This window comes from Perissodus microlepis, chromosome 9 (assembly GCF_051167445.1).
Source record: "Perissodus microlepis isolate ML-2025 ecotype Zambia chromosome 9, ASM5116744v1, whole genome shotgun sequence".
Lineage (NCBI taxonomy): Eukaryota > Metazoa > Chordata > Actinopteri > Cichliformes > Cichlidae > Perissodus > Perissodus microlepis.
In genome coordinates, this window is record NC_140469.1 from 6,576,300 (window position 1) to 6,600,508 (window position 24,209).

At 43.7% G+C, this 24,209-nt stretch overlaps 1 protein-coding gene across 1 annotated transcript in view; it reads right to left on the reverse strand.

The window, feature by feature from the left end:
* Positions 1-24,209, reverse strand: part of LOC146379933 (partitioning defective 3 homolog) — a 354,176-nt gene that overhangs the window by 166,716 nt on the left and 163,251 nt on the right. The window contains exons 6-12 of the mRNA XM_084938841.1: positions 17,976-18,085; positions 17,255-17,338; positions 12,496-12,621; positions 9,876-10,097; positions 9,103-9,290; positions 4,095-4,234; positions 3,478-3,606 (exon numbers count right to left, since the gene is read on the reverse strand). Coding sequence (XP_084794967.1) covers positions 3,478-3,606; positions 4,095-4,234; positions 9,103-9,290; positions 9,876-10,097; positions 12,496-12,621; positions 17,255-17,338; positions 17,976-18,085 — 999 coding nt within the window. The remainder of the gene's footprint in view (positions 1-3,477; positions 3,607-4,094; positions 4,235-9,102; positions 9,291-9,875; positions 10,098-12,495; positions 12,622-17,254; positions 17,339-17,975; positions 18,086-24,209) is intronic.

The window sequence follows — 24,209 nt, forward strand, 5'->3', positions numbered from 1 at the left end:
TAAACTCTTCTTCGCATCTCATTCTCTTACTCCATTTCTTAGTTTCTTTATCGAAGACACAAACTTTCTCCACTTCCTTTCACCTCTAATATGAAACAATCAGAAAAAGTTGTGAAGACACAAGCCCTCACAAATAATTCATAAAGCCTTTCTACCTCCAAACGCATAGGGGGCACTAATTCATCTGACTTCCAGCCTTTAATCTCTTGCCTTGAAATCACTGACTCAAACTCCCAGAGCTGTCAAGGCTTTTTTTTCTTCTACCTGCACCTAGTCACTGATCAGAGCCTGCTACTGCGTCTGGAGTTTGTGGTGAACTTTTCTCTCTGTTTCAGCATTTCTTTCCTCTACACTTAAAGGCTACGAGGTTCAAAAGCAAAGAGGTAAAAAAACATGACAACAAAACAAAATGCGAACAGATCCACTATCCTCTAAGACATGTTTAAGGATGAAGGAGGCTTTGTAGAGAAGAACCTGGTGTCTACAAACAAACTTGTTATCGATGAGCCCAGAGTTTAGTCAAGGTTGAAGCACCTTCTTTGATAAAATATATTGTCTCTGTCTGAATATATTTATTGACATCCCTGGAGAGGAGGAGGGGCAGGAGGAGATGGGTGGAAATAAGCAGCAGTCATAGCCGCATTGCCCCATTTTTCCTCTATTACCATTTAACCTTTTCTCCTTCCTGCAATTACATATTTATTGAAAGCTATTGAGAGCTCCCGCTACTGCTACTGAAAGCATGTCAAAACACACCCTGACCGTGGTAATTAAAGATGCATTGCGAACATGCTGGGAGAGTAAATTAATTCCTCTGGGGGCGCAAGCAGCACGGGTAGCACACGAGCAAACATCTAAACAAAAGGAGGCACGAAGGGATTTCCGATGCTGACATTAAACGTCAGCAGGCAAATGTCAACTAGACAAAAAGGTCTGGGTTTTTTTTGTTGTTTTGTTTCGTTTTGATTTATATGGCTGTGTGTGTGTGTGTGTGTGTGTGTGTGTGTGTGTGTGTGTATGTGTGTGTGTGTGTGTGTGTGTGTGTCACTCATGCTGCAATTTAAAAAATCATTCAAAGAAAGACAGGAATGACAGCCCACAAACACTCGTCTATAGGTGCGCCGTTATGTGTGCCCTACCAGTGGAGTGTGTAGCAGAAATATATGCACGCACCCATCACCCACCTATCCACAGTGTGTGACAGAGGAGGCAATTACCAGCCACAATTTTCTACCATGCTTTATTTGCAATAACTGTCACCGGCAGAGCCTTGGCCTCCTTATCTGATTTTTATGAACATACTTGTAGGGATTATTGAGATTTGTGAAAGCACTGCTGGGAAATGTGAAACTGTGTGTGTGAGAGAGAGAGAGAATTTAAAAAAAAAAAAAGGAAAAGTAAGCGAGAGAGTTAATCTGCTATGGAAAGTGATGAAATATTAACCAGCAGTCGCGCACAGCGTTTGGTCAAGAGATGGAGAAATCAAAAACAAAAAAGAAAAAGGAGATTATTAGACAGGTTTTGCACGATGGATTTTTTTTTTCTAATCACATCACGCCTGAGGAGCTGAGAGTGCGTAGCCGTCAACCTCTCATTCCACAACACGAGCCACGGGCAGGCGTGCATTTTTTAAAAAGCCCTCACAGCGTCACTCAGCTGCTGTCAAGGCTGCGTGGATCAGTTTGGCGTCTACCTCCAGTTAGTTTTAAGTATTTAGTTTATTTTGTGTGTGTGTGTGCGTGTGTGCGTGTGTGTGTGTGTGTGTGTGTGTGTGTGTGTGTGTGTGTGTGTGTGTTTAAAGAGTCCAGTTGAATGACATCAAGGTTATAGGTTTTATGCTAGCAGTGGCTCCTAGGTGATCCAGAGAGGTGAAACGCACTGCAACTTTAAAAAAACACCAGCAACTAGAAAAACAAACAAAACACAACAGAAAGAGAAAAAATTCTGCAAAAGCTCACAAAAAAAGAACCCTGAGAAAACAACAGGAGTGTGACGGAACAACAGTGATGAGCTAACAGTAAACGGCTAACAGCAAACATGTATCTACAGTATTACGTCAATCACAAAAACACAATTTTTTTCAAAAAATGGAGGAAACCACATCTTTTTGTCCCTCACAACATCGATCAATCCTCCAGTTCTTTAAGCATCTTGTCATTGTCACATTATTGAGTTATTGAGTTTGACCTCTCAGGGCCACCGTACCTGAGCCATGAGGCATCAAAAGTGCAGCATACTTTATAAACACATGTGAGGCATTTTAAGGCGGTACATGACTTTTTGGGGACTTCCTTAATAGCAAGAGAACTTTAACACGTGCTCTTGTGCCAACTTCCTAAATCTGAAAATTACAGTGAGAAAAAAACATGAAAGTATAGCTTATAGCTTAATAGCATATTAAAAGAGCAGGCTACTGCTTCAGAGGGCCATTATTCCACAGGTTGAACAGCTCCTATTGCGGGGTTAACAGCCAGGGTGCCGGGCTGAGTGCTGTGGTAAGGAGTGAGGCTGGCATCAGCAGCCCCTGGCCTGCCAAGGTGCTGTGACGACTAAGCCTGCTGTCACAGACACAGAGCGCAGGCTGGACGGGGGCAGTAGCCTCGCCATCTGTTGCGCGACAGCCAAAGTCACCCTGTATGTAGACTGTGTGGCTCACTGGGAGGGTGTGTGTTTGAATATGTCCAAAGCTGTATTTGTGTGCACTTAGACACACTTAGGCACATCATTTCAGAGTGCCTGTGTGTGCATATAATGGGTCTGTGTGTCTGCATGTCTGTATGTGCTAAAATGACCATCTGTGTGTGGAGAGAGAAAAAAAAAGCATGAGCCACAATTAAAGGAGGGATCTGTACATGGAAAGTCGAATATTTGTCCTAAACCGGCGACTCGGAGTCAACTCAGAGCTCAGAGGCTCATATTTTAGAGAGAAGAAATCCTTAAGTGGACAGCAGCCATCCACTAGCATTAATAATGAGAGCACTGACAGACTGACACAATAAATAAATGTTAAATTAAAATCAGTGCAGACAACATAATTTTAAAAAATGACAGAAAGATGGAGAAGCTGATGGATTGGAGGAGCAGTTAAGGGAATATTAGTGCAGGCACCATGACAAATCCATACTCTGTACAGGATGTTAGACATTTAGTGACATTTACCAGATTCCTTGAGAGACTTCATTGAATCAAGTAGGATATGCTTTATCAAAGTGACAATGGGAGTTTGGCTAATATCCACTGAGAAGTAATAATGGCAACGAGTAAGAGAAATCCTACACTGTCTCAACTAGTTTCTTGTCCTCCCATTCATGTGTCAAATTCTTATTTTTTATTACAGCTATAAAATTATAATTGCAAATAGGCTGAGAAAATCACAGCTTTTCATGTGCAAGTCCTCTCAAACTCTCTATAAATATCAACATTTACCAAACAGCTGAAATCTAGAAAACGCTTATGAGGTGCTGGCTGGGCACTGACCACTTCTCGGGGCAGCAGGGAGTCCTCTGGGCGAATCACCAACAGGTTCACGGTTCCACCCATGGGTGTAGCTCGGAGCAGGGCTACCACCTCTTCCTGGCTTTTACCATTTAGGTCCACCCCACTAACCTGCACGTACATATACACATACACGGAGTCACGAAGCGTAAAAGAAACGCAGACTTACAAAAATAAATGTACAACAGATACACAGTCGGAGGCGAAACTAAACTCACTTTTAAGAGGGGGGACTATGGCCTCCACATAACCTTTATGCAGATTACCCTGTGAGCCAGTTGGAACTGGAATTAAATATGGGTTATTTCCCCCTAAAGGGAGCACTCGCTGATTTCCATGTCAGTCTGACTGAAGTATAATCAAAATATTGTTCCATCTAACCACATTTTCTTAGAAATTCAAAACTGCAGCTGAATTGTTGTAGCCAAAGGGAACGCAGCTTATTCGACTCGCTCCAACAAAGGCTCGGTAAGACTGAATTTAGGAACAAAGTCACATCAGGAAACGAGTAATTTGTCTCTGAAATAACACGCAATCTCACAGAACACACTCGCTGAACACTGTGTCATGGTTAGAGGATGTTTGATGTCCTGCCTCACCTCCAGCAGCCGGTCTCCAGCTTTAAGTCGACTGTCTTGGATGGCGGCGCCTTGAGGAAGGATGTTTTTAACGTAAATTGGAGCACTGCCGCCAATCGGGACATCTCTGGATGTGATGCTGAATCCGAGACCCTCTGGACCTAGTTAACAATTGAAGACACTTAGAAAGGTATTGTGACATTTTACAAAGCACAGCTCATCACTTGTTCTTTTCTTTCCTGGTGCAAACATGCCATGCTGTGATGTTGTCATTTGGTAAGCTTGCCAGCAGTGTTCTCATGATCGCCAGTAAACTGAAAAACTGTTTGTTTGTCTGTTGTCATTTTCTATTATCCTTAAAACAGACTGCTCAATAAAATTTAAAGGAACCCTTTCTAATCAGAGAAAAGCACCAAGTCAGTTATACTTGAGGGATATTGATTTGATCAGTTAAGTAGCAGAGGCGGTTGTTATTCAGCAATGAGACAGCCCCCAAAACAAGAATGATTTTACAGGTGGAGGCCACTCACGTTTCCCTCCTCATTGGTTTTGCATTTGGCTAGAGTCAGTGTCACTACTGGTAGCATGACGTGATAGCTGGACCCTGTGGAGGTTGCACAGGTAGTCCAACTTCTCCAGGATGGCACATCAATGTGTGCCATTGCCAGAATTTTTGGCCACGTCAACATTGTCAAACACGGGGGCCACACAAACTACTGAGTACCATCTTGAATTGCTACGATCAAATTTCAGTAAAATGGTCAAGACCAGTGGTCTCCAACCTTTTTTGCACCACGGACCGATTTTTCACGAACCGGCCTTTAAGGTGTTGCGGATAAATAAAACAAAATAAAACCAGTACAGGTACCAAAAATGGGATTTATTCATAACACACGGGAAAAGATTCAGGGAAACCAAGTTAACGATAAAAACAAATAAAAAAAATAACAACAAAAACCCTGAAAACCATAAATTTCACACCCGAGCCTCAACTGCAGCCCGGTACCAAACAACTCACGGACCGGTACCGGTGCGTGGCCCGGGGGTTGGGGACTGCTGGTCTAGGCTGCTGCATTATTTTTTTTTACTTTCATTTTCATTTTATTTCCATCAAGCAATGCGGCATCCAATCGTTCCTAACACATTACCCTGTCCAAATCAGCATGACATCAAGCATGATTCGTTTCTTTCTCTTTGAGATCTGATGTGTTTTAAACATTTAATTTTTTTGAGCAGTGAATAACACTGATATTAAAGATCTGAAGCACAAATAATGCAAATGTTTGTGTTTAGTGAAGAATCCCAGAAACTCTGGAAATTTATTTATGACAGCGACATTTTCAATTTCTGGGTTTCATTTTAAAAGTACAGAAACATACAAAGTGTATTCTGTGTATAAATACTGCTAAGGGCATACAATTTTCCCCCCATCATTAAATAAAGTAACTTTTAATCCACTAAGCAGGAATCAAATGATGGCCTTCCACCATGTCCTGAACCTCCACGAGGTAATACAGACATTCCTGCTTCCATGCTGGCATTTTTTCATATTTCCATGATTGGGTGTGTCTTGAACTCTAAACATAGCATCAGTGCTATGAACCAAAATTGAGTGTTTTAAATGAATGTGAATGGACTTTAAAGCCAATCGTGGAAGTCGCGGTCAGATTAAAGACCAGTTAAGAACAAGCAGAGACAAATGAATGATTATGGATTGGGAAATGCATTAAAACTCTGTTCAATATCCTCTTAAACTAAAGTGCAGGACACCTAAATAGTTAAAGTGCTTATTTCTGAATCTTCCCACACGACACCGTGTGCCAGATTTTAAACCAAAAAAACCCCTCCAGAGTTTTGGTGCAAAGGCAGGCCACAAAGGCTGTGTAAAAATCATGTCTGGGTCAAAGCAGTCTTGGATGATATATAGGGAGCTTGAGGTTAGCCTAATGGAGAAAGCAGTGATCACTGTGTGTGCACTCAAATTTGTTTCTTAGCTTTGTATATTTAAAGGAAAATCCTCTGTCTCTTCCAAGTGCAGTGAAATTCAACAACCACATGTGATAAAAACACTTCGGGCATCAGCTATGCACAGCCATTTGCTTTAAGTTTAAGGGTTGACCTTTAAGGTTGCTCAAACGAATATGAATTGATAGTCTAAGAGGAATCAGGCAAATACAACAACAGGTAAATAAGAAGATCTCTCCGCTCTAACCTTTTCTGCTGACCAGAGCCGTATTTTTCAGATAAAAGCATGACGTAGTTCAAATGTCAGCTACATGTGATAAACCGTGCAAATGCTGCGTGTCAGATTAAACTAGATGAGTCATTAAGAACGTCTTTCAGAGCGGCGGTTAAGATTCCACCATGCATAACCTAGCTGTAGGCATTTCCAAGTTGGAAAGTCGTGTTCTGCGGTTTTAGCCGAGGCTTTTCTGACGCTAACAGCGGTGATTAGTATTCGTGTCAAAGTAGCTGCTCATTTCACAGAGCTGTCAGCACCTCTGATGGTTCATCATGACCTACTTTTCCCTGTATGTCTATTTAGCAGTCTGTCGTCTCCCTGACAGTGATGCCGCTGATGAACAAGGGGCATTAAGAGTGAGGAGCGCGGCTGGCAACTTTCTCCTGGCTTCCACGCACAAATAAACTTGCAGAAAGGTGATGAAGAGATCACTTTGAAGCCAGAAAGTTGAGCTGCTGAGGATAACGACGTTCTATGATCTGTCCATCACTGCTGAGCGAGAAGTGAGCAGACAAAAATAGCTGTCATCGTTTATGTTGAATATTAAATGCGCAGTTTGACTGCCAAACTTTTAAATACCAGATCCCACAGTTGCCGTGGGAGGTTCTCCACTTAGTGCAGATGCTAGTCTGTCCTCAAACGACTGAAAATAAGAGGGGTAAACAAATGCAGATGGCATTTAACACAGATGTATCACAGCTTTTGATTATATCCTGCCTTTTTTCAAATCCTCGCCATGGCGGTTGGGATTCCCCTTCCCCTCTGACCCTTTTCACAAACTGCCGCCCAACACGCATCGCAAACCCAACTCCGGCCCATTATAAGATCCCGCTGTTCAAAGTCTACAATCAGCCAATTAGGAGAATACAATCTCTAAATATTCCTGCGCTAATTAACCACTGATGTATTTATTTTAGGTACCAGACCAGACCAGGGTAAAAGTAATTGTGTCCCTTTCTGGATTAGCTGAAATCCTGGCTCCAATAAGCCAATTAAGCAGCAAACATGAAGAGAGGCTGAGGCACATTAGAATGACTTAATGGGGTGCGTATGTCCTTTTCGACAGCAGTATTTGATTAAGGCACTCTTGTTAATTTGCCATTCAGGATCTGCTCCTGCCACTTGGAACTCTGAGCCACTTAGGCTGAATCACAACAATTACAACAAGCAGACAACAAAACCGCCGAAGCCCTTCTAGAAGTGCATTAGCGTGATGGCAATCAAACGGAACTGTCAAAATGGATTTCAGAGGCGCGTTTCCCTCGACTCAGCCTTTTCCTAATGCTCCGTTAAATTCCCAGTTTAACAACATTTGGACATCTCCATCTGGAGTTCACAAACGGCTTCGAAGTTATGTGCCGGTAAACTCCCACTGAAATCACAAGCAGTGATCTTTGAAACCATTTCTGTTACTTGGGCTATACTGAAATATTTCATAGTGACCATGAAGCCATGCAGCTGGTGGATATAAGCTAAACTGAAGGCATCAGCCTGGTGCTGGATTTCTACCAACATCTTTCCGGAAATGAGAGTCGTGTGGGGAAACTTAGAACTTTTAAGAACTCTGCCGGCAGCGCTGGGAAACTTTGCCAAACATGTTAGAGCAGCTTGTGACTGCATGTCCCCAGAGTGGGTCACGTTTACCCCGTGCCGCAGCCCTCACTTTTTCCCGCACCCTTCCCTGAAGCTCATCGCTAAGGCCTCGGTGCCAGCTTTCAAGTAAACATCTGCTCCGGCAACCGAAAAAAAAAGGAGCAAAAAAGAAATCGACGGAGTCAGGACATCGCCTTAGAACTACTTCACTCTGCTTCCTACTGTTCGCTAATTCACATGAAGATGGCTAACTGGTGGAAATGACACGGCTTGGCAGCGAAGCCACCACAAAGAAATACAACTGCTCCGGTATCAAAGGTCTGTCCAAGTCCACAAATAAACCCAGCTCAGCTGGAAGCAGATGGTTTGCCAAAGCTTAACCACAAGACCGCGGTGATGTACTGTAGCATGAACGGATGAAACCACAAACTGTTTTCAAGACGGGGCTGATCTGTGTTTGCTTTCGGCCTTCTCGGTTAAACAAAGCGCAAAGGCAAGAGGAGGTTTTTTTTTTTATTTCCAGAAGGATTTCGGTTGCATTAAGAGCCCTTTGACCTTTTGTTTACTCTGGAGTTTTTAAATGCTAGAAGGTGACAAGATATCACCTTTATCGCACTTAGTAACGGGGTTGATAGACATAGAAGCAAACAAAGAGATTATTGGTCAAATTAATGAAACACTTTAACGCTGTCACATGAGCTGCTTTAGGATCAGCATCTTTCGTGTCTAACTGCAAACTTTCAGTGCATTTAAATGTTTAAATGCAGAAGCCTGTCTTGTGAAGAATATACTCTTTGATGCTGGAGTTTTATCAGATATACAGGGCTCTTCCCCGGCTTTCTGCTGATAAACAGCGGAGGCCGATGTAATCTGCCAGTGGACAGGCTGACAGAAATTTTGGCAGAAGCAATTCTGAACTCTAAGAGGAAAAAAAAGCCACTTTTTAAAATTTCCCCATGGTTAGAAGCAAGGTCAACCCACTGTTAAGCCTTCCCCAAGAATTTCCCCACTACTTGCTTTGAAACATACAATTATCACACATATCTCACTTATTAACACAAAAATGTCTAAAAAGCAGATCAAACATGGCGGGCTCATGTCACCACATGATGTCAGCACACATAAATTGCAAACATGATTCTGCTGGTTTTCACTCCTACAGCACTGACCTCGTTTCACTACTATCTCTCTTACCTTTCTTCAGTTGGACGTTGAACCTGCGACCTTTGTTCTTTAGGTCGATGGTTCTGGGGGCGTTTGTGCTTATCTTGCGCTGCAGGGAGGGCGAAGGGGCTGACGGGGTCCTGGAGATCAAAATGTGGGGTGGAGTGGCAAAGCGTCTACTCGAGTCTGGGGTGCTCCCTGCCAGTGAGCCATGGTGGCTACAGAGACAAGGGTTCAGAGTCGTTACATGAAATATAGATTCATCGTCAGGCTCCTGTAATGTAATGTATAACGCACAGTAATGACTTTTCACCATTAAATAATAACTGTATTTGTAGCAAGAACCTTTTCACTGGCACAGACGGAGGATTGATCGTTCTGTATAACTGACATTATGACCACAAACACAAACCCACATCTTTGTCTTTCTGGAACTAGACCAGAGTTTTTACAACAATTAACAGAAACCACAGGCAAATAAAACAGGCTTTTGACAAGATGATCACCGATGCAGACTCAGAGGTCAAAGTTACAAATTACAATTAGGCTGCTCTCTTGTCTTTTTTTTTTTGCGTAGCTTTTAAACTCTGACGGATTTCCAGTGAAAGTCTTTGACTGCTGCAATTACAACAGCACTCCCTTTCACACACATAAAATCTGTGGCAGCTTTTTAATTTTTCTTTTTTTATTTGATTTATTGATTTTTCTTTGTTTCATGTATGAGAACAGTGTGAATGTATCTTGGGTAGAAAAAAAAACGATTCAGTAACCATTCAATAAAAGAAAAGGGAGGTGAAACCCACTTGTGATTGAGGCCCGGTGGTTGTCCTGATCTGGGCGTCAGCGCCCCGGTCAGACTGGACCTGTCTGCTGGCTCCTGGCTGAAACGAACCCTGTTCAGCTGAGGTGGGCTGCTCAGCTCCTTCTGTGCTGACAGCAGCTCATATTGTTTCTTCATGGCTGCAGGGACCACGTGGAAAAGGATAACCTGGGAACGCATCGCCTGCTTGAAAATGTTCTGTGCTCTGAAGGTGAAACAACATAGAGCGAGGGAGAGAGCGGTAAGGTCACACAGACAGAAATGAATTAGCTTTAAACATGATAAGAGATACATGTACAATGATGTAGCACCAAAGCTTGGCAGATACAGAAGGATAAGGAAAGCCATAATGCACTGTATGTTGAAAGGAGATACAGAGAGTTGAGGCCTGCGCGGCTAATCGCAGGACTACTTCCTGCAATGCATTATGGGGCAGAAATTACATTATCTATAATTACAAGCATCAAGACGGGTAAGAGATAACGACAGTAAGTGGTGCATCAGTCATAAAATATTACTGCGTGTGATATAGGTTAAATCTCTATACAATGCAGTCATTTGTGTGTTTGTGTGAGTCTGTTCATGGTTGGAGATAAATGGTTATGAGTTGACGCAACAATCAGAACAGAGGTTGAGTTCAGACTTTACAGACGATGAGTTCCCAAGTAAGCAGACACACACACAGAATTCATTCCTTAAACACAAAATGGGGCGGGAACACACAAACACACTGAGTCTCGTATGAGTTTGGGGGAGGCCAAATATGCCGAGACAAGAGTTCGCCATCATTCCCAGACACAAGAATTGTTTAGTCTGGTTTGCCAGCAGCACTTAGCATATAGATAGGCTGGCCAGGAGTGAGGCACACTGCAGCATAAGGGGGCCAGAGGCACAGTGGGTGTCTGGATTCCAGCAATCCCATGTTCTTTTTCCAGCCCCCTCCCCATTACCAGCAATACCATGCTGATTCTGTCCCAATGACAGCCGCTAAGCCGCTTCCGCCGCAAACAGACAGCACTCCACGCAAGCCCTGTCGCAGAGGCGAACGCGCACCGAGCTACTTCTGCGAGATTTGCTCTCTCCTGTTTTCATTCTTATGGTAATTTGCGAGAATCACTCGCATATGCGCACTGCAGGGTGATGACAGGCTGGGGCGAAGTTTGTGTGCGTGCATGCGTGCTTTGTACGCAAATGTTCCCGTGCACATACGCGCTGCCATCACTCCAGCAATCAGCCTCTGCGCGAGCCTGATTGAATAATAAATTACCCCCATCAATGCATCATTACATTCAGTTAGATTAAGCGCTTCAAAATATTTACCCATGCAAAACAATCCAAGAAGATTAGACTATCACTTTAAATTGTCACTCTCTGTGGCACACAATCAACGATGGGTGGGGTTAAAGTTTTGCTCCTTCGCCTCATTTTTATGCAACCCCCCCCCCCCCCCCCCCCCCGAAAAACCATCACAAACATCATAAGCGTGCAGATGCCGGTGAGGAGGGTGTGTTTGGAAGGAGAGGGTAAGCGTGGAACGCTACAAAACATCACTCCCTTGTGGATTTGGTGGGTAAGCTTCTTCACAGCAGAAAAGGGAAAAAAAAGCTGTGAAAGAAACTGCGATGTTTACTAATGACAATAGCTTCGTTTTAAAGGATTCTGAAACCTTAGTGGGTTTGTATGCAGGGTGATAAACAGATTAGCACAGTGTCTCCAACTGCTTCCATTTAACAAGATGCTGGAGAGCTTTTGCTATCACGCCTTTCTTAAGAAACATTCCTACAGTGATACAGTTGTTCAGAGATAATTCATAGCTACTGACTTCACTTTTGAAGGCTAAACTTTCTGTCCTTTTTGCAGCATTGTGGTTCAAAGCCCACTGTTTTTAGATGTGCAGGCCCAGTGCGACTGTTGTCTGGGCCTTTGGTAGCAAAAATCTGGGCTATTTCTTTCTGTGGAGAGCTGAACAGACCACTTTATACAGTGCCTCGATTTTTCAGCCTCGAGGAGAAGCAATCCATTTAATACTGGTGCACGCACACACATACACAAGTGCAGAAATGCCTTTGTATGTCAGTATCACCGCATATATGTGTCCACGTCAGTGCTGCGTGAGATGCCACACATTCACGTTTATGTTTACGAGTGTTTAAAGAGACAAAGGTTACGACGCATTGGCAGAAATGAATGGAGAGAAGAGTGTGGATAGTTTGGGATCAGAAAGCAGCACAGCTGTGAAGGACTGCAGGTCACTGAGACCTATTACAGGAAGGCCAACAAGTCGGTCATATTTCTGTTTTATTGTGCGGCTGTGTGGGTGTCACGTCTCCCCGCAGTTTGGATTCCACTTATCAACAGCAACACTATTTACTGTCGCTGCGCTTAATGTCCAACACAGTGCTTTCGGTGTGAACTGCATCACTCGGCAGACAGTGCTTCCCTACTATCGGAGGAAAAGGAAAGTAAATTAAAATCAGCATGGCATCCAGTGACAAGAAGAGAGGTTACCAGAAGGAGAAAATGTCAGCTGACAAAAATAGCTGTGTTCAGAATAATACTGCATGCAAAAGAAAATGTTCCAAGCGTCACTATGGAAAGCTTACTGTTCAAAGCGCAGGTTGCGAATGTCTCCCTGATTAATTCTGACGATGCAGTCGTTCTCCTGGAAGAGACGCTCCTGCTCTGCTTTGCCTCCGGGCTCCAAACGCTTCACTAGCAAGCCCTGTGTCCTGCAAAGGTTCATGCAACAGGTAAGTGATAACACACGACTTAGGCAACTACTGTCACAATGAAATTGCACGTGTACTTTTAAAAGTTAATGAAAAGGTAGAGAAGCCAAATCAGAATGGATGGAGTGGAGACAAGAAGAGAGTGTAGAATAAGGTACAGACAAAGACACATTTAGGGTTTGAGGTATCACTTGAGAAAGCATCATGCTAAAAACAAATGTTATTGCTATGTTTAGAAAAAGAAATGAAAGGTGTAGAACCCAAAGAACATCATCCACACAGTGAAGCTTGGTGGTGGGACTATTATGCTGTGGAGATGCATCAGTGTGTCTGGAACTGTGAATCTTGTCACGATGAACAAAGTCATGAAGAAAGAAGGACATGAAGACCTTGAAAGAAAACCTCAGCATGAAAACTGCGTCTGGGTCATCTCTTTAAATGGTAAATGGACTGATTCTTACATAGCGCTTTTCTACTCTCCCTGAGTACTCAAAGCGCTGTATACAACATGCCAATCACACCCATTCTCACAAGCACTGACCCTAAACTGAATGCTTTTCTAACAACATTCACACGCATTCACACTCCGATGGATGCATGGGGTTAGTATCTTGCCCAAGGATACTTGGCATGCAAACTGGAGGAGCCGGGAATCGAACCACCAACCCGATCAGTAGGTGACCTGCTCTACCTCTTGAGCTACAGCCACCCCTTTATCTTCCAACATGACAACATCCCAAATAATGCCTCACTCCTGCTGAAGAGCTACCTCCAGAAGACCAAAGTGACTGCTGATGACTCGCCTGCATAAAACCCTGACTTGAATCCCATTGAAAATCTGTGGGGTGAACTGAAGACCTATGTACATGCCAGAAGACCATCAAATCTGGCCAATTTTTCCAAAGAAGAATGGGCTAGGATTGCTTGGGAGACATGTGTGAGACTTCCTAAAGACTACAACAAATGACTGCAGGCTGTTATCCATCAAACCGGATTCAAAATTGACCATTTCCATTATCCTAAAACTAGGATGTTTTAGGAAAGCTGTGCTAAAATCTCTTGCTCTGTTTTGAAGCACTTGAGAAAAGAGATTTTCATAGAGGAGGGGACTAATGAGTCTGTCCTCATCTGTATGAAGTGAAGCTTTTTGTAGTACAGCATTGACATTGGTTGTCATTTTACGGCCTGGAGATTTATAACTTTTGCATCAACAGAGTGCCTAAAATATTCAAGTCTCCAACAGAGTTGGGGAAGTAAATAAGATTACAAAATGAGTTTAGCCCATTGTAATGCACTCAGTCAACAAAAGTTAACTTTGCAGACTAGGCTTGGATAGAGTCCTGAATTTTCCTGCACTCATTTTAAGCCTCCGTCTGTCCTTCTGTCCTCCTTTCCTCTTTTTCTTCCTGTGGGCAGGTCTGAAAGAATGACAGGGTGGGTTGAAATAATCCAGACCAACAGCTAAGAGATCATCCTATGGCTTCCAGGGAAGTGCTACAGTCGCCTTCATTGGAGCTTAAGACTAGAGCCAGCTGCGGTGTTTGAGAAAAAAAAAACCCAAGGAGTTCCACGGCTGTGCCATCTCAGTAATCCTTAAAAAAAATGCCAACCTTTACCTTCAAATATCCCTCCGCCCTCCTTCCCCCTCTAAATAACTACATCAGTGAGCTCCTTGAGGGCTTTAGTTAGGCCTCGAGGATAACCACATGCAAAGATATCTGATGGATGCTCACACAGCAGAGCTACAAACTCTGGCTACAAGCTGCAAGATGCCTCTGAGATAGCAGGTAAACTGACTTTAAATGTTTGGTGTCCTTGCATAAACTGACAAAAAAGTTTGGAGGCTTATTTTGAAGAAATTATGAAATCTACTGGAGCAAAAACCATCAACAAGCTAAACAAAGATGTACCAGACAGGGCTTATAAATTAGACCCTAAGCTACACCTTATTGGTGTCAAGGACATAAGTGTCATGCTTCTCATAATTCTCCCTTCCTGTCTCTTTTCCTGGACGCATAAACAGCAGCACATTCAAAACTGTTGTGACCCTGTTTACTGCAGACGTCAAGGGCAGGCTCGCGCAGCTCTTTAGCATTTCAGCCAAACAGGGCCACTCTCAGAACATTGCTTTAATTGGCTGCATAATGTGGACATTCACGCTCGCGCCGAAGACTCATCTCAGCCACTCAGCGGGGGTAAATGGGTCGGCATTAAGTTGAAATTAAAGATCACAAAAGGCCCTTCCCTCTTTCTTGGTGTCTGAGTTGCCAGGTCAGGTTAAGTGTGTTGAGCAGAGAGTAATTGCGGCCGGCGTGGAAGCAGACATGATTGTGCTTTATCTCCATAAGTGTTGGCAGCTTGAAAACAAAGTATTGCGCACGGAGATTACATCACGGACACACGCTAATGACTTCTGATTTGCTAGCAGACTCGAGACGGTACAGTAGATAAAGGAGTTTTTGGTTGATCCCTGATCAGTATTCAAGCAGCGGCAGAGCGGACTGGGGATAAAGCGGCATCGTTTAGAGATTTAAAGAAGATGATGATTTCGTGAAAAGCACTATTATTGTGTTGGCTATAATCCCATCCTTTCAAACTGATGGAAGTTCGCTTCTTTTTTTTTAGAGATACTTGTCAGTTACTCGTAAAGAACTAAAGAAAAATCTAAAAGTCATTCTCAAAGGCTGCAATTCATTAGGTGGCAGATGTAAGCAAAAAGGGATTTGTAGTTTGTGGATTCTCTGCAGCCTCTGGGGGGGGGAAGAAAGACTCTTTAAGTCTTGCTTCTCCTCGAAAAAAGGAATCAGCATCTTACCGCACCATATGGCTTTACTCCATCTTGTGGCTGGGTAGCAGTGCTGATTTGGAGGAGGCCACCTGCTCTCATCTACTGCCTTTAATCAAATAATAATCCAATCAGGATCCATTTATGCATGGCAATTATGTCCGCAGTTTGTTTACAATTGAAGATGGTCATGGAATGAGAAGTTCATTAAACTAGGAAGGCATCTGGAAGGGGGCGTGCGTGCGTGTGTAGATGTACGGGATATTTATGTGTGCACGTTGCTCTCAAGGTAGGTAAGTGACGATGCACCGAGAACTGTTTTTGCTTGTAAAAGGAGACGGCCTGAGTCTGAGAGGGAACATACTTCTCAAGGTCGGTCTGAACTGCTCACAAACTGCATTAGTGTGAGCTCATTTTCAGGTAAGTATCTGTGCATTTCAGTGTGCGTGTGGCAGGGAAAGATTCTTCCTGCTAGAGTGACAGTATCTAAGCTCTCTCCTACAGTTGTTTCCCCCTCCTGCTTGGATCTGACTTGATGTCAGTGCAGTGGAGCAGAATACGGGGGCAGCCCGATGCTGGAGTGCCTGCAGTTCCTTGTTTGCTGTCTGGTTTTGCTGGCAGTCTGACCCCTCTGGCCCTGGTCTAGACACTAATGACAGCCCGCTGAGCCTAATGCCTCCTGTCCCAGTGCACGACGCGCAGAAAGAGCTCGGACAGGCCATTAGCATCATCCCACTGACCAGACAATAAGTTTTATCATGGCTGAAGTTAATTGAAGGCTGTGATAGCTATTAGTGCCGACCTTAGCTGATGGGGAAGAAATTTACTGCCGGCGCAGCGTTAATGCTGTTTGCTCCAAGATGCTGTCTGATTTAGGGGCAATACAGGGGAGCTTAAGGACAGCAGCGCATCTAATGAGAGCTGAACTGCTTTAGTTCCTTTAGAAATCGTTCCCTCCGTTAGGCTCACCTCATCCTGAATCACTATTTTGCAGCTCTGACTCAAGGTGTCAGGATGGAGTTAGTGCGAGGTCAGAGCTAAATATAGTTTCCTGACACTTGCTTATAAACAGCAATGAGATTAGTGTCTGAGCCACCTTCAATGACACCACTCCCCTTTCTCCTCCTCTCCCCCTTCAAATGTCATTCCGTTTGATCTCCTTATTCCGTCTTTCCACCTCATCCCTGATTTTCCTTCTCCAGTGCTGAGTAGTCACATTCACCTTGGTGGCGAGCCAGTTCCTTTTGGCATGCAGCAGGGATCTGTGTTATACACAAGCTTTTAGTTTGATTACATCTAACCGCTTCCTCTGTCCCCCCTTTTTTTCTTTCATTTTTTTGAAACTCAGATGCCTCTCATTCCCTTGTCATCGACACTCCTATCAGTTAAAAAGACAGAAAAAAAAAAAGCGAGAGGAAGTAGTCCAAAGCAAGTTTCAAGACGGCACGTGCACAACGATGACCGACAACCCAGTTAGAAAAAGTATTTGCAAGACCTGGAGAAAACTGTGCAGTCGAGAGCAAAAACTACTTTCATCCATCCGCCTCACCACTGGGAGCTTCAAAGCTGTGGGATGTGAGCGGTGCTGAGTTTGGGTGTGGTGTTTCAACAGCGAGGCTCACGATAATAAAAAAAGATGACTGCAAGAATCAGAGGCAGTTAAAAAAAGAAGAAGAAGAAGAACAGCCTTGAGCAACACATAAAAAGAGATATGTAAGACAGAACAAAGGACAGAGAAAGTAAGAAAAAATGAGTGAAATAATGAGTGAGAGCAAAAAGAAAGCAACACTGGATGGTGAAACTGAGATGCACTGAATTTCAGCTTGTGTCTGTTTTGTTTTTTTTTACCTGATATCATGTGAACTGAAAGGCACTACGTGGATCCCCAGGGGCCCACCTTCATTGGACACCTCGACGGGCTTGAGCATGCTTCTGCGGGATGGTGATGGATGAAGCCAGAAAGAAGAGGAGAAGGGAGTAGGAGAGAGGTGTATGAATAATAATGATAATTAAAAAATAACAGAAGTGAAAACAACATGTAGAAATGCAGAATGTAAACAGACGGCACAGTCAAACACAACATGAGGTCAGTGGGATGTGCAGGAGTGGGGGCGTGAGGGAGTGGGGTCCTTATTGGTGGGAGGCCTCGCTGAGTTGCCTGTGCTAAGTCATCCATTACAAAGCGCGACTGGTGGACCTCAGGGTCGATTAAGGATCCAAATGGAGGCTCCAATTAAGTGATTAAGATCAGACTGCTGTTGTGCTAAAATAACAAATTAATTGAAAACATATAAGAGAACGGGGGAGGGAGGGGAAGGGAGGAAGGTTCATTTGTTCCGATAAGGACGTGAAGACAAATCAACACGACCCAGATACGCGTGACGATGTTTACAGACTGAGGCCTTGGTCTCGATGTTTGGGTTGTTACTGGCACATGGTCGTAAAGTGGGCGGTGAAACAAGAAATTGGTACGCAGCCATTACAATAATCGTGATTAACTGTAATTGTACAATTTCACTCTTAACATGGCGTATGGGTGGGGTTGTGGTGTTTGCGGTACGCCACTCACTCTATATGAAACACTGGTGAATGTTCCAGTGAGGAATCGGCCCTTCCTACTGGCTCCGTCCGCTCGATTCTCCTCTCGTGTCTCCTTTGCTCCTCTTCCTCATCCTCCTCCTAATAGAAAGAGAGACAAAGAAAAAAAAAAGACAGGATGAATGGGATGAGTGCTTCAACAGCAAAAAAGAAAAACCCCTCAAATTCTGTCATTATTGCTTTAGCTGTGCTTGCATCTCGCCCTCTGTTGCTTATATCTCTCTTCTCCAGCTTTTAATTTAATTACCTGAAAAAAAATGTAACAGCCTGTTTTAAATCAAAGACTCTTGAGCACAGGAGGGACCGTGCCCCTGATGCTGCTGCAGAAACCATCCCTCTCCAGCCAAAAAAATGTTCAGTGGTGTCGTGATTAAATGCAGCGACTCCATCGGTTTGCTTGGCCTGGGGCGTGGCACTGCTGCTGGGCCCGTGAGGTGATGGGATCAAGGTTTAGAGCTAAAGAAACAGGGATGCTGCTGTCTGAGCTCCATCTGCGTCTTTTACTCTCCTCGTTTCATTTGCTCATCTTCCTTCAGTGCTGTTAGGCAGCGGAGCAGGAGAGGCAGTGCCTTTAACGGGAAAGCAGACATCCGAGGACTTAACTAAGCTCTGGGAAAGAGGCAGCAGCTTCATGCTCTCCTTAATGGAGGATAAAATCTTCATTTGGCTCTCTTTATGTGGATGGTACAAATTCAGCGGGCCACTTACACACAGTGATTACATCCCGCATGTAGAACAGGAGGGAGAAATATCTAATAACACAGTGTTGATTTTCATGTAACTGTCAACCCAAGATTAGTTGGAGGGCTCGTCATCAAGTGTTGAGCACAGTGAAGTCTTTTGTTTGGTTGTTTTAAATAACGGGACTTTCTTTTTCAGTCCTGTTATTAACGGCTGGTCCTCGTGCATGTGCGCGTGCGTGAGCTTGTCAGCATCAAGACAGCGCATCGGCTCCTTGGGAGGATCTGCCGAAATGCTTTGTTAGCCACTGCTATTTCCCCACCCTCACCCTTCACCTCCCTCTTTCTCTCTTTTTTACTAAAATGTCAAGCACATCCAAATAGGTCTTGAGCATTCTTGGTTTCTTTATGGAAATTGATTCAACCCTTTTCAGGGGCAGGGATATCTTTGGTGGCACTCACTCTGCTATACAGAGGCCCCGTCGCCTATTTATTTGTTAGACTCTGGGGGAGGGTTAAGGTGGGATAGGGGCATGAAAATTTCATCAGCAGCCCACCTTTAAAGACCTTGTCGCACCCTACCTGTCTATTTCCCCCTTTTCTATGAAAATGAATCAGTCACCCCCCACCACCACCACCACCACCCTCCGCGCCTTTAATTACACGTCAGCCGAGGTGCCGGGTGTCTCACGGGGCCTTTTATTCATAAAGCTTTTTTATGAACTCAAGCCCACCCCCCACCCATCCTTCCCCAGGTGGACGGTAGATTTTTTTTCTCTCTTTGACGTATACTCTGCACAAAGGACCTGGCCACCTGTGGCAAACTATAAATAAAGATAGGAGGCCATGGGGTAGAGCGGGCAGCTGAAATTGGACAAGAATAAATACAGGTTTAGATCTCTGCTACAAGGCAAGACTGATGGAGAGGCAAAGAGACGTGTGGCCTTTCAGAAAAAGACAGTTTTCACACTCGGTGAGCAGATGACTGTGAAAGGTGACAGTGCTCAACAAGTTTGCGTTGTTAACCTAAGTCGCAAGTGTATCATCGGTAACACATAATTAATTTGCATTTTAAAAAGCTGTTAGCAACAATCCCCTGCCTGTTCGTTTGATCTTATAAGTTGCAAACCCTTATGGTGAGACTACGTAAGACTATGTAAAGGAAAGACTAGAGAGATCTTTTGAATTAAGGGAGCGAACAAAGAAAGAGAAAGACGACACTGTATCTGTGATCGTTCCCTTCAGGGGAGAAAGGCAAAGGGCTTCTTCACTTCCACCTGGCCAAAAATCGCAGTGCAATCAAGTGCGGTGTGCAAATGTGACAAGTCAAAATTACCATAAAATGGCACAGGTAGATATGAGAGCAGCGCCAGAGCAAGGTGATATGTCTATTCAGGTGTGAAGCTGTGAAATTGACACTAAAAAAGGAACTCAGTGATAAAAAAATGTACAAGAATCACAAGATTGAGCAAAGCCCTAAGTGAGGGATGTAGGAGCGAAAAAGGTAAGACAAAGAAAGAGGTTAACCCTTTATCACCCAAGTATCATACAGGCTGCTTGGACTTCTTACAGTAATATGAAGCACACATGGTTAAAAAAAAAAATCTGTGTTCAAACAGCAGTAACTTTTCCTCTACTGTGATAATACAGAATATCTCCGTAAAGCTCGTCTTCTCTTCTTTCCAAAACTATTTGAATTTTGTCCATCCATCCTCTTCTGCTTATCCCTCTCAGAGTCACAGGGGGGCTGGAGTCTATCCCAGCTACCATAGGGCAAGAGGCAGGGTACACCCAGCCTGACACAGGGCTAACACAGAGAGAAAGACAACCACATCCACACCTATGGGCCTGTCAGAATCACCAACTAACCTAACCCCACTAACTGCATGTCTTTGGACTGTGGATATCCTAACTCCACAAAGAAAGGCCTTGACAAGACGGTGGATGTGAACCAAAGACCTTCTTGCGGTGCTAACCAGTGTGCCACCATGCTGTGGGCGTGTCACATTGGTTAGTAATCAAAGAGGACATGTTTGTGGTATAATCTGGTCGTAATGAGAGTTTCCTATACACATGTATAGTAAATCCCCACACAGCTCTGACCATCCTGCACACTAGATGTTGCATTCATCAGCACCAAATAACCATAAACCACAGCAACAGCCGGCACTAGTGTTTTTAAGTGATAAAAAATGTTTCCCGTGCATTTGAAGATACCACATGTTTCAAAGGTAAGTCAGTTTTTTTAGCCAACAACAGCAAAGCCTCTTCATTATCTCCCCAGACAAAATCTAAGTTTTAGAAAGACTGATTTCTGAGACTGAACATCACAAATAATGGCTTGTTAAAAGTGACATTTATGCAGTCAAGTGCTCAAGTATAGCTCCACACTTTCCAACGGAGCGTGTGGTTAAGCCGGCATCACAGGGGCCAGTTTCCTAGTGACCGGAGGCAGATGCAGAAGCCATTTCTCTTTATATTCGCTGCCAGCTCGTTCATTGTCTGTCCTTGTGTCAGCTGTAAAGATGAGCACTGAGTGACAGCAGAGGAGAGACACAGCCTAAATATACATCCGCAGCTTCCTGACCTCACCATTCTCCATCTCTATTCTTTTTCTCTCTCCTTTTCCCCTTTCTCTGAAAAACATCCCCCCCCCCCCGAGTGCTTTTAGCACCCTGTTGATCCCTTGGTAACCAGTAGAGTGGGGATGCAACAAGGCTTTTCAACTCTCTAGCTTGCCCTCTCTCCTTTTTTTCTCCCTCCTTCCCCCATTTCTCTCCCTTCCTCACATGTAATAGGGATGGCTAAGAGCCCTGATGTGTGGCCAAAAAAGTCTGCCAGCCTCTGACAATAAAGGAAGCAAAAACTAAGGTTACAGGCTTGGCCATCGGACAGCTGCAGCATTAGATTATTGAAAATCGTATAAGAGGAGGAGAAAGAAGAAGACAGCGAGGTGGAAGGGACACGCATGCAAAGTGCAAAGCCTTGTTACCATCAAATAGACGTGCTGCTTGGACAGTGGTTGGAGGTCCGAAGGGAAAGCAGACTGGGAAGGATGGAGGTAGCAGCTGTTTGATCAGGAGGGGGAAGTCTACCCACACGCAAACACACAAACATGTACACTCACACACATTACTTCTCGAGGGTTAGGGCAAAAGGCGGCATGTTGAGGAGCTGTCATCCTCCATCAACTGGTGTGCTAAAGCAGACCTACTGTAAGTGTGTGTCATGCTGTTAGCCATGGGGAAGTACAAGATGTAGCTGTTACAGAAAAGGGTGGGGGGGCTCCCTCCTGAGTCCATCTCTGGCATCGAGGGTTTAACAAGGACAGGTTCAAAGGTCACAGCAAATGGTGTGTTTCTGGCCACCGCCCCTCCTTTAGGGGGCTGAGCTTCACATCTGTGTGACAGCTTCATGTGTGGAACAAGCCCCCCCCTTCCCAGACATTGTCACACATCCCCCCTTACAATGGGCCGTCTGTGCTCAGGAGAACAATGGTGCCAGGGAACAGGATATAAAAGCAGTTTCCAAATGAAGAATGTGTTGTGTTCAGTGTATTAAGAGAAAAGGAAACAAGCAATTTAGCTGGAGTGTTTAGAAAAAAGAAAAATAAAGGCCTGTTGAAATATTTACAAAGGCTGATCCTCCCTCCTGATTTTGACCAGCTAAAAATATGAAACGGCAATTGCGCAAGGTGACATATGCCCCTTATGGAAACATTAAACCAGCCAAAGGTAACATACCATGGCAACATGTGAAAAGACCTGGCTCTCAGCGAGTCGATGTATGGCGGGGGCAGCGAGGGCGGAGGCTTTTCCTTTTCCTCGCAAAAAGGTTAAGGAGGCATAATTGTACCCTCATTACCTCCAGTTAATGCAGTTCAGCTAAACACTGTACAACACACAAGACCAAATAGGACTTCACAGTACCGCTGCATCGCACAATGGCACTGACATAGAAAGACAGGCTGCTGTTAATAACTCCTAATAGTGCTATTAAAGGTTCTATGACCTTGAGAAGCAATTACCAATACTTTTCCATAATAACTCGAAGAATCTTGCTGTTTTCAACCAGCACTTAAAAAGAAACTTTATGGTGCTGGATACAGTGATTGCTCACCTCAATCTGAACATGAGATGATCGCAATGGTTGTACGTTTATAAACAGAGTAATAGCGTGTAGCAGCTACTAGCATGTAGGACGACCTGGTTGCTGCTGTGTGAGGATTTACTGTCCACATAAATAAAAAAAACATTAAAAAATCCTTTATTACCAAAAAATGTTCTGCTCTCTTAATCCTTTGGACATAATGATCCAGCCCTAGTCTTCCCTCCATCCTTAACCATTTATTCCCCATCGGTCCATCAGGCGCCGTCAACATTAAAACAACCAATTCATCACACTGACTGAGGTTGCAAGACACTTATTTATATTTATGTTGAGGATACAGGAGCATTATAAAAGGCTGGGTGAGGAGTTAAACTGGTTAGGGGGATGATGAAAGGGTCATAATGACCCCCCCCCCCCAATCATCTTACCCACAAGCTCCGCAAATAGCACTTAATGTCTGTCAGCAGAGAGGAAAGATTTCTGCATATTTTCTTAGATTATTTCTATGATTGTGACCTAAAGAAAGATGATGGAAGCTAATAGTGATTTCAGTGTTCAGAAATAAAGTATAAAAAGAATTTAAACCCACACCAGTATGTTGATTCTTTTTTATTTCTCTGACTGTTTCCTTTGTTTAGAAAACTATTAGCTTCCCTGCAGGACTGGAAAGTTCAGATCTGGAAGAAAATCAAAGCAGTGTGATCCTCATGTCTGCCATCTCTCGCTTTCTTATGTGACTGTTAGAGAAGAAATATAGAGGAAGGTTATGATTCTTCAGTCCTGTGTTTGTGTGCCAAGGGTAGAAGCCAAGGCGGCGCCCGTCCTCTGATGAGGACATGTGTTTTCTTTCATATTTCACGCCCTGCACCCATGAGCACAGCCTTGTTCAAAGCAGAGGACTCGCATTCCAGATTAGATGTACTATTCCTTTTGATAATGAAGACGGAGAGTTGTGTTGTTGTTGTGCTAGGAAAATACAGTGGGGAGTGGGCTAGGGAACCTGCCCCACACTGTCATTATTCATGCAACGAAAAACACAGGAGGAAATAAAAACACAGTTTCTCAGTTTATGAATACATTTTTTTTAGTGTCTTCAAAACCAATAAGACCTCATTATCAGTGTATTTTAGTACTTTACTGTATAGATTAGTAAAAACAAATCTTTTAGATGTCAAGACAAAAATAAAATCTAATTGTTTAGTGGTTTTTTTCACCTTACCTTAAAAAAAGGACAAAATATTGCATAATATGTAAGACATGCTTTTTTTATGCTTTCAAAATAATTTTCCTTAAAGGTACAAAGTATAAAACTCACCACTAGGTGTCAGTAAGTTGCAGATTGTTTTCTTACCCCTCCAAATTCAAGTGCATAATCGTAGCTATGATGGCCACTGTACAACAGACTCTGGCCATTG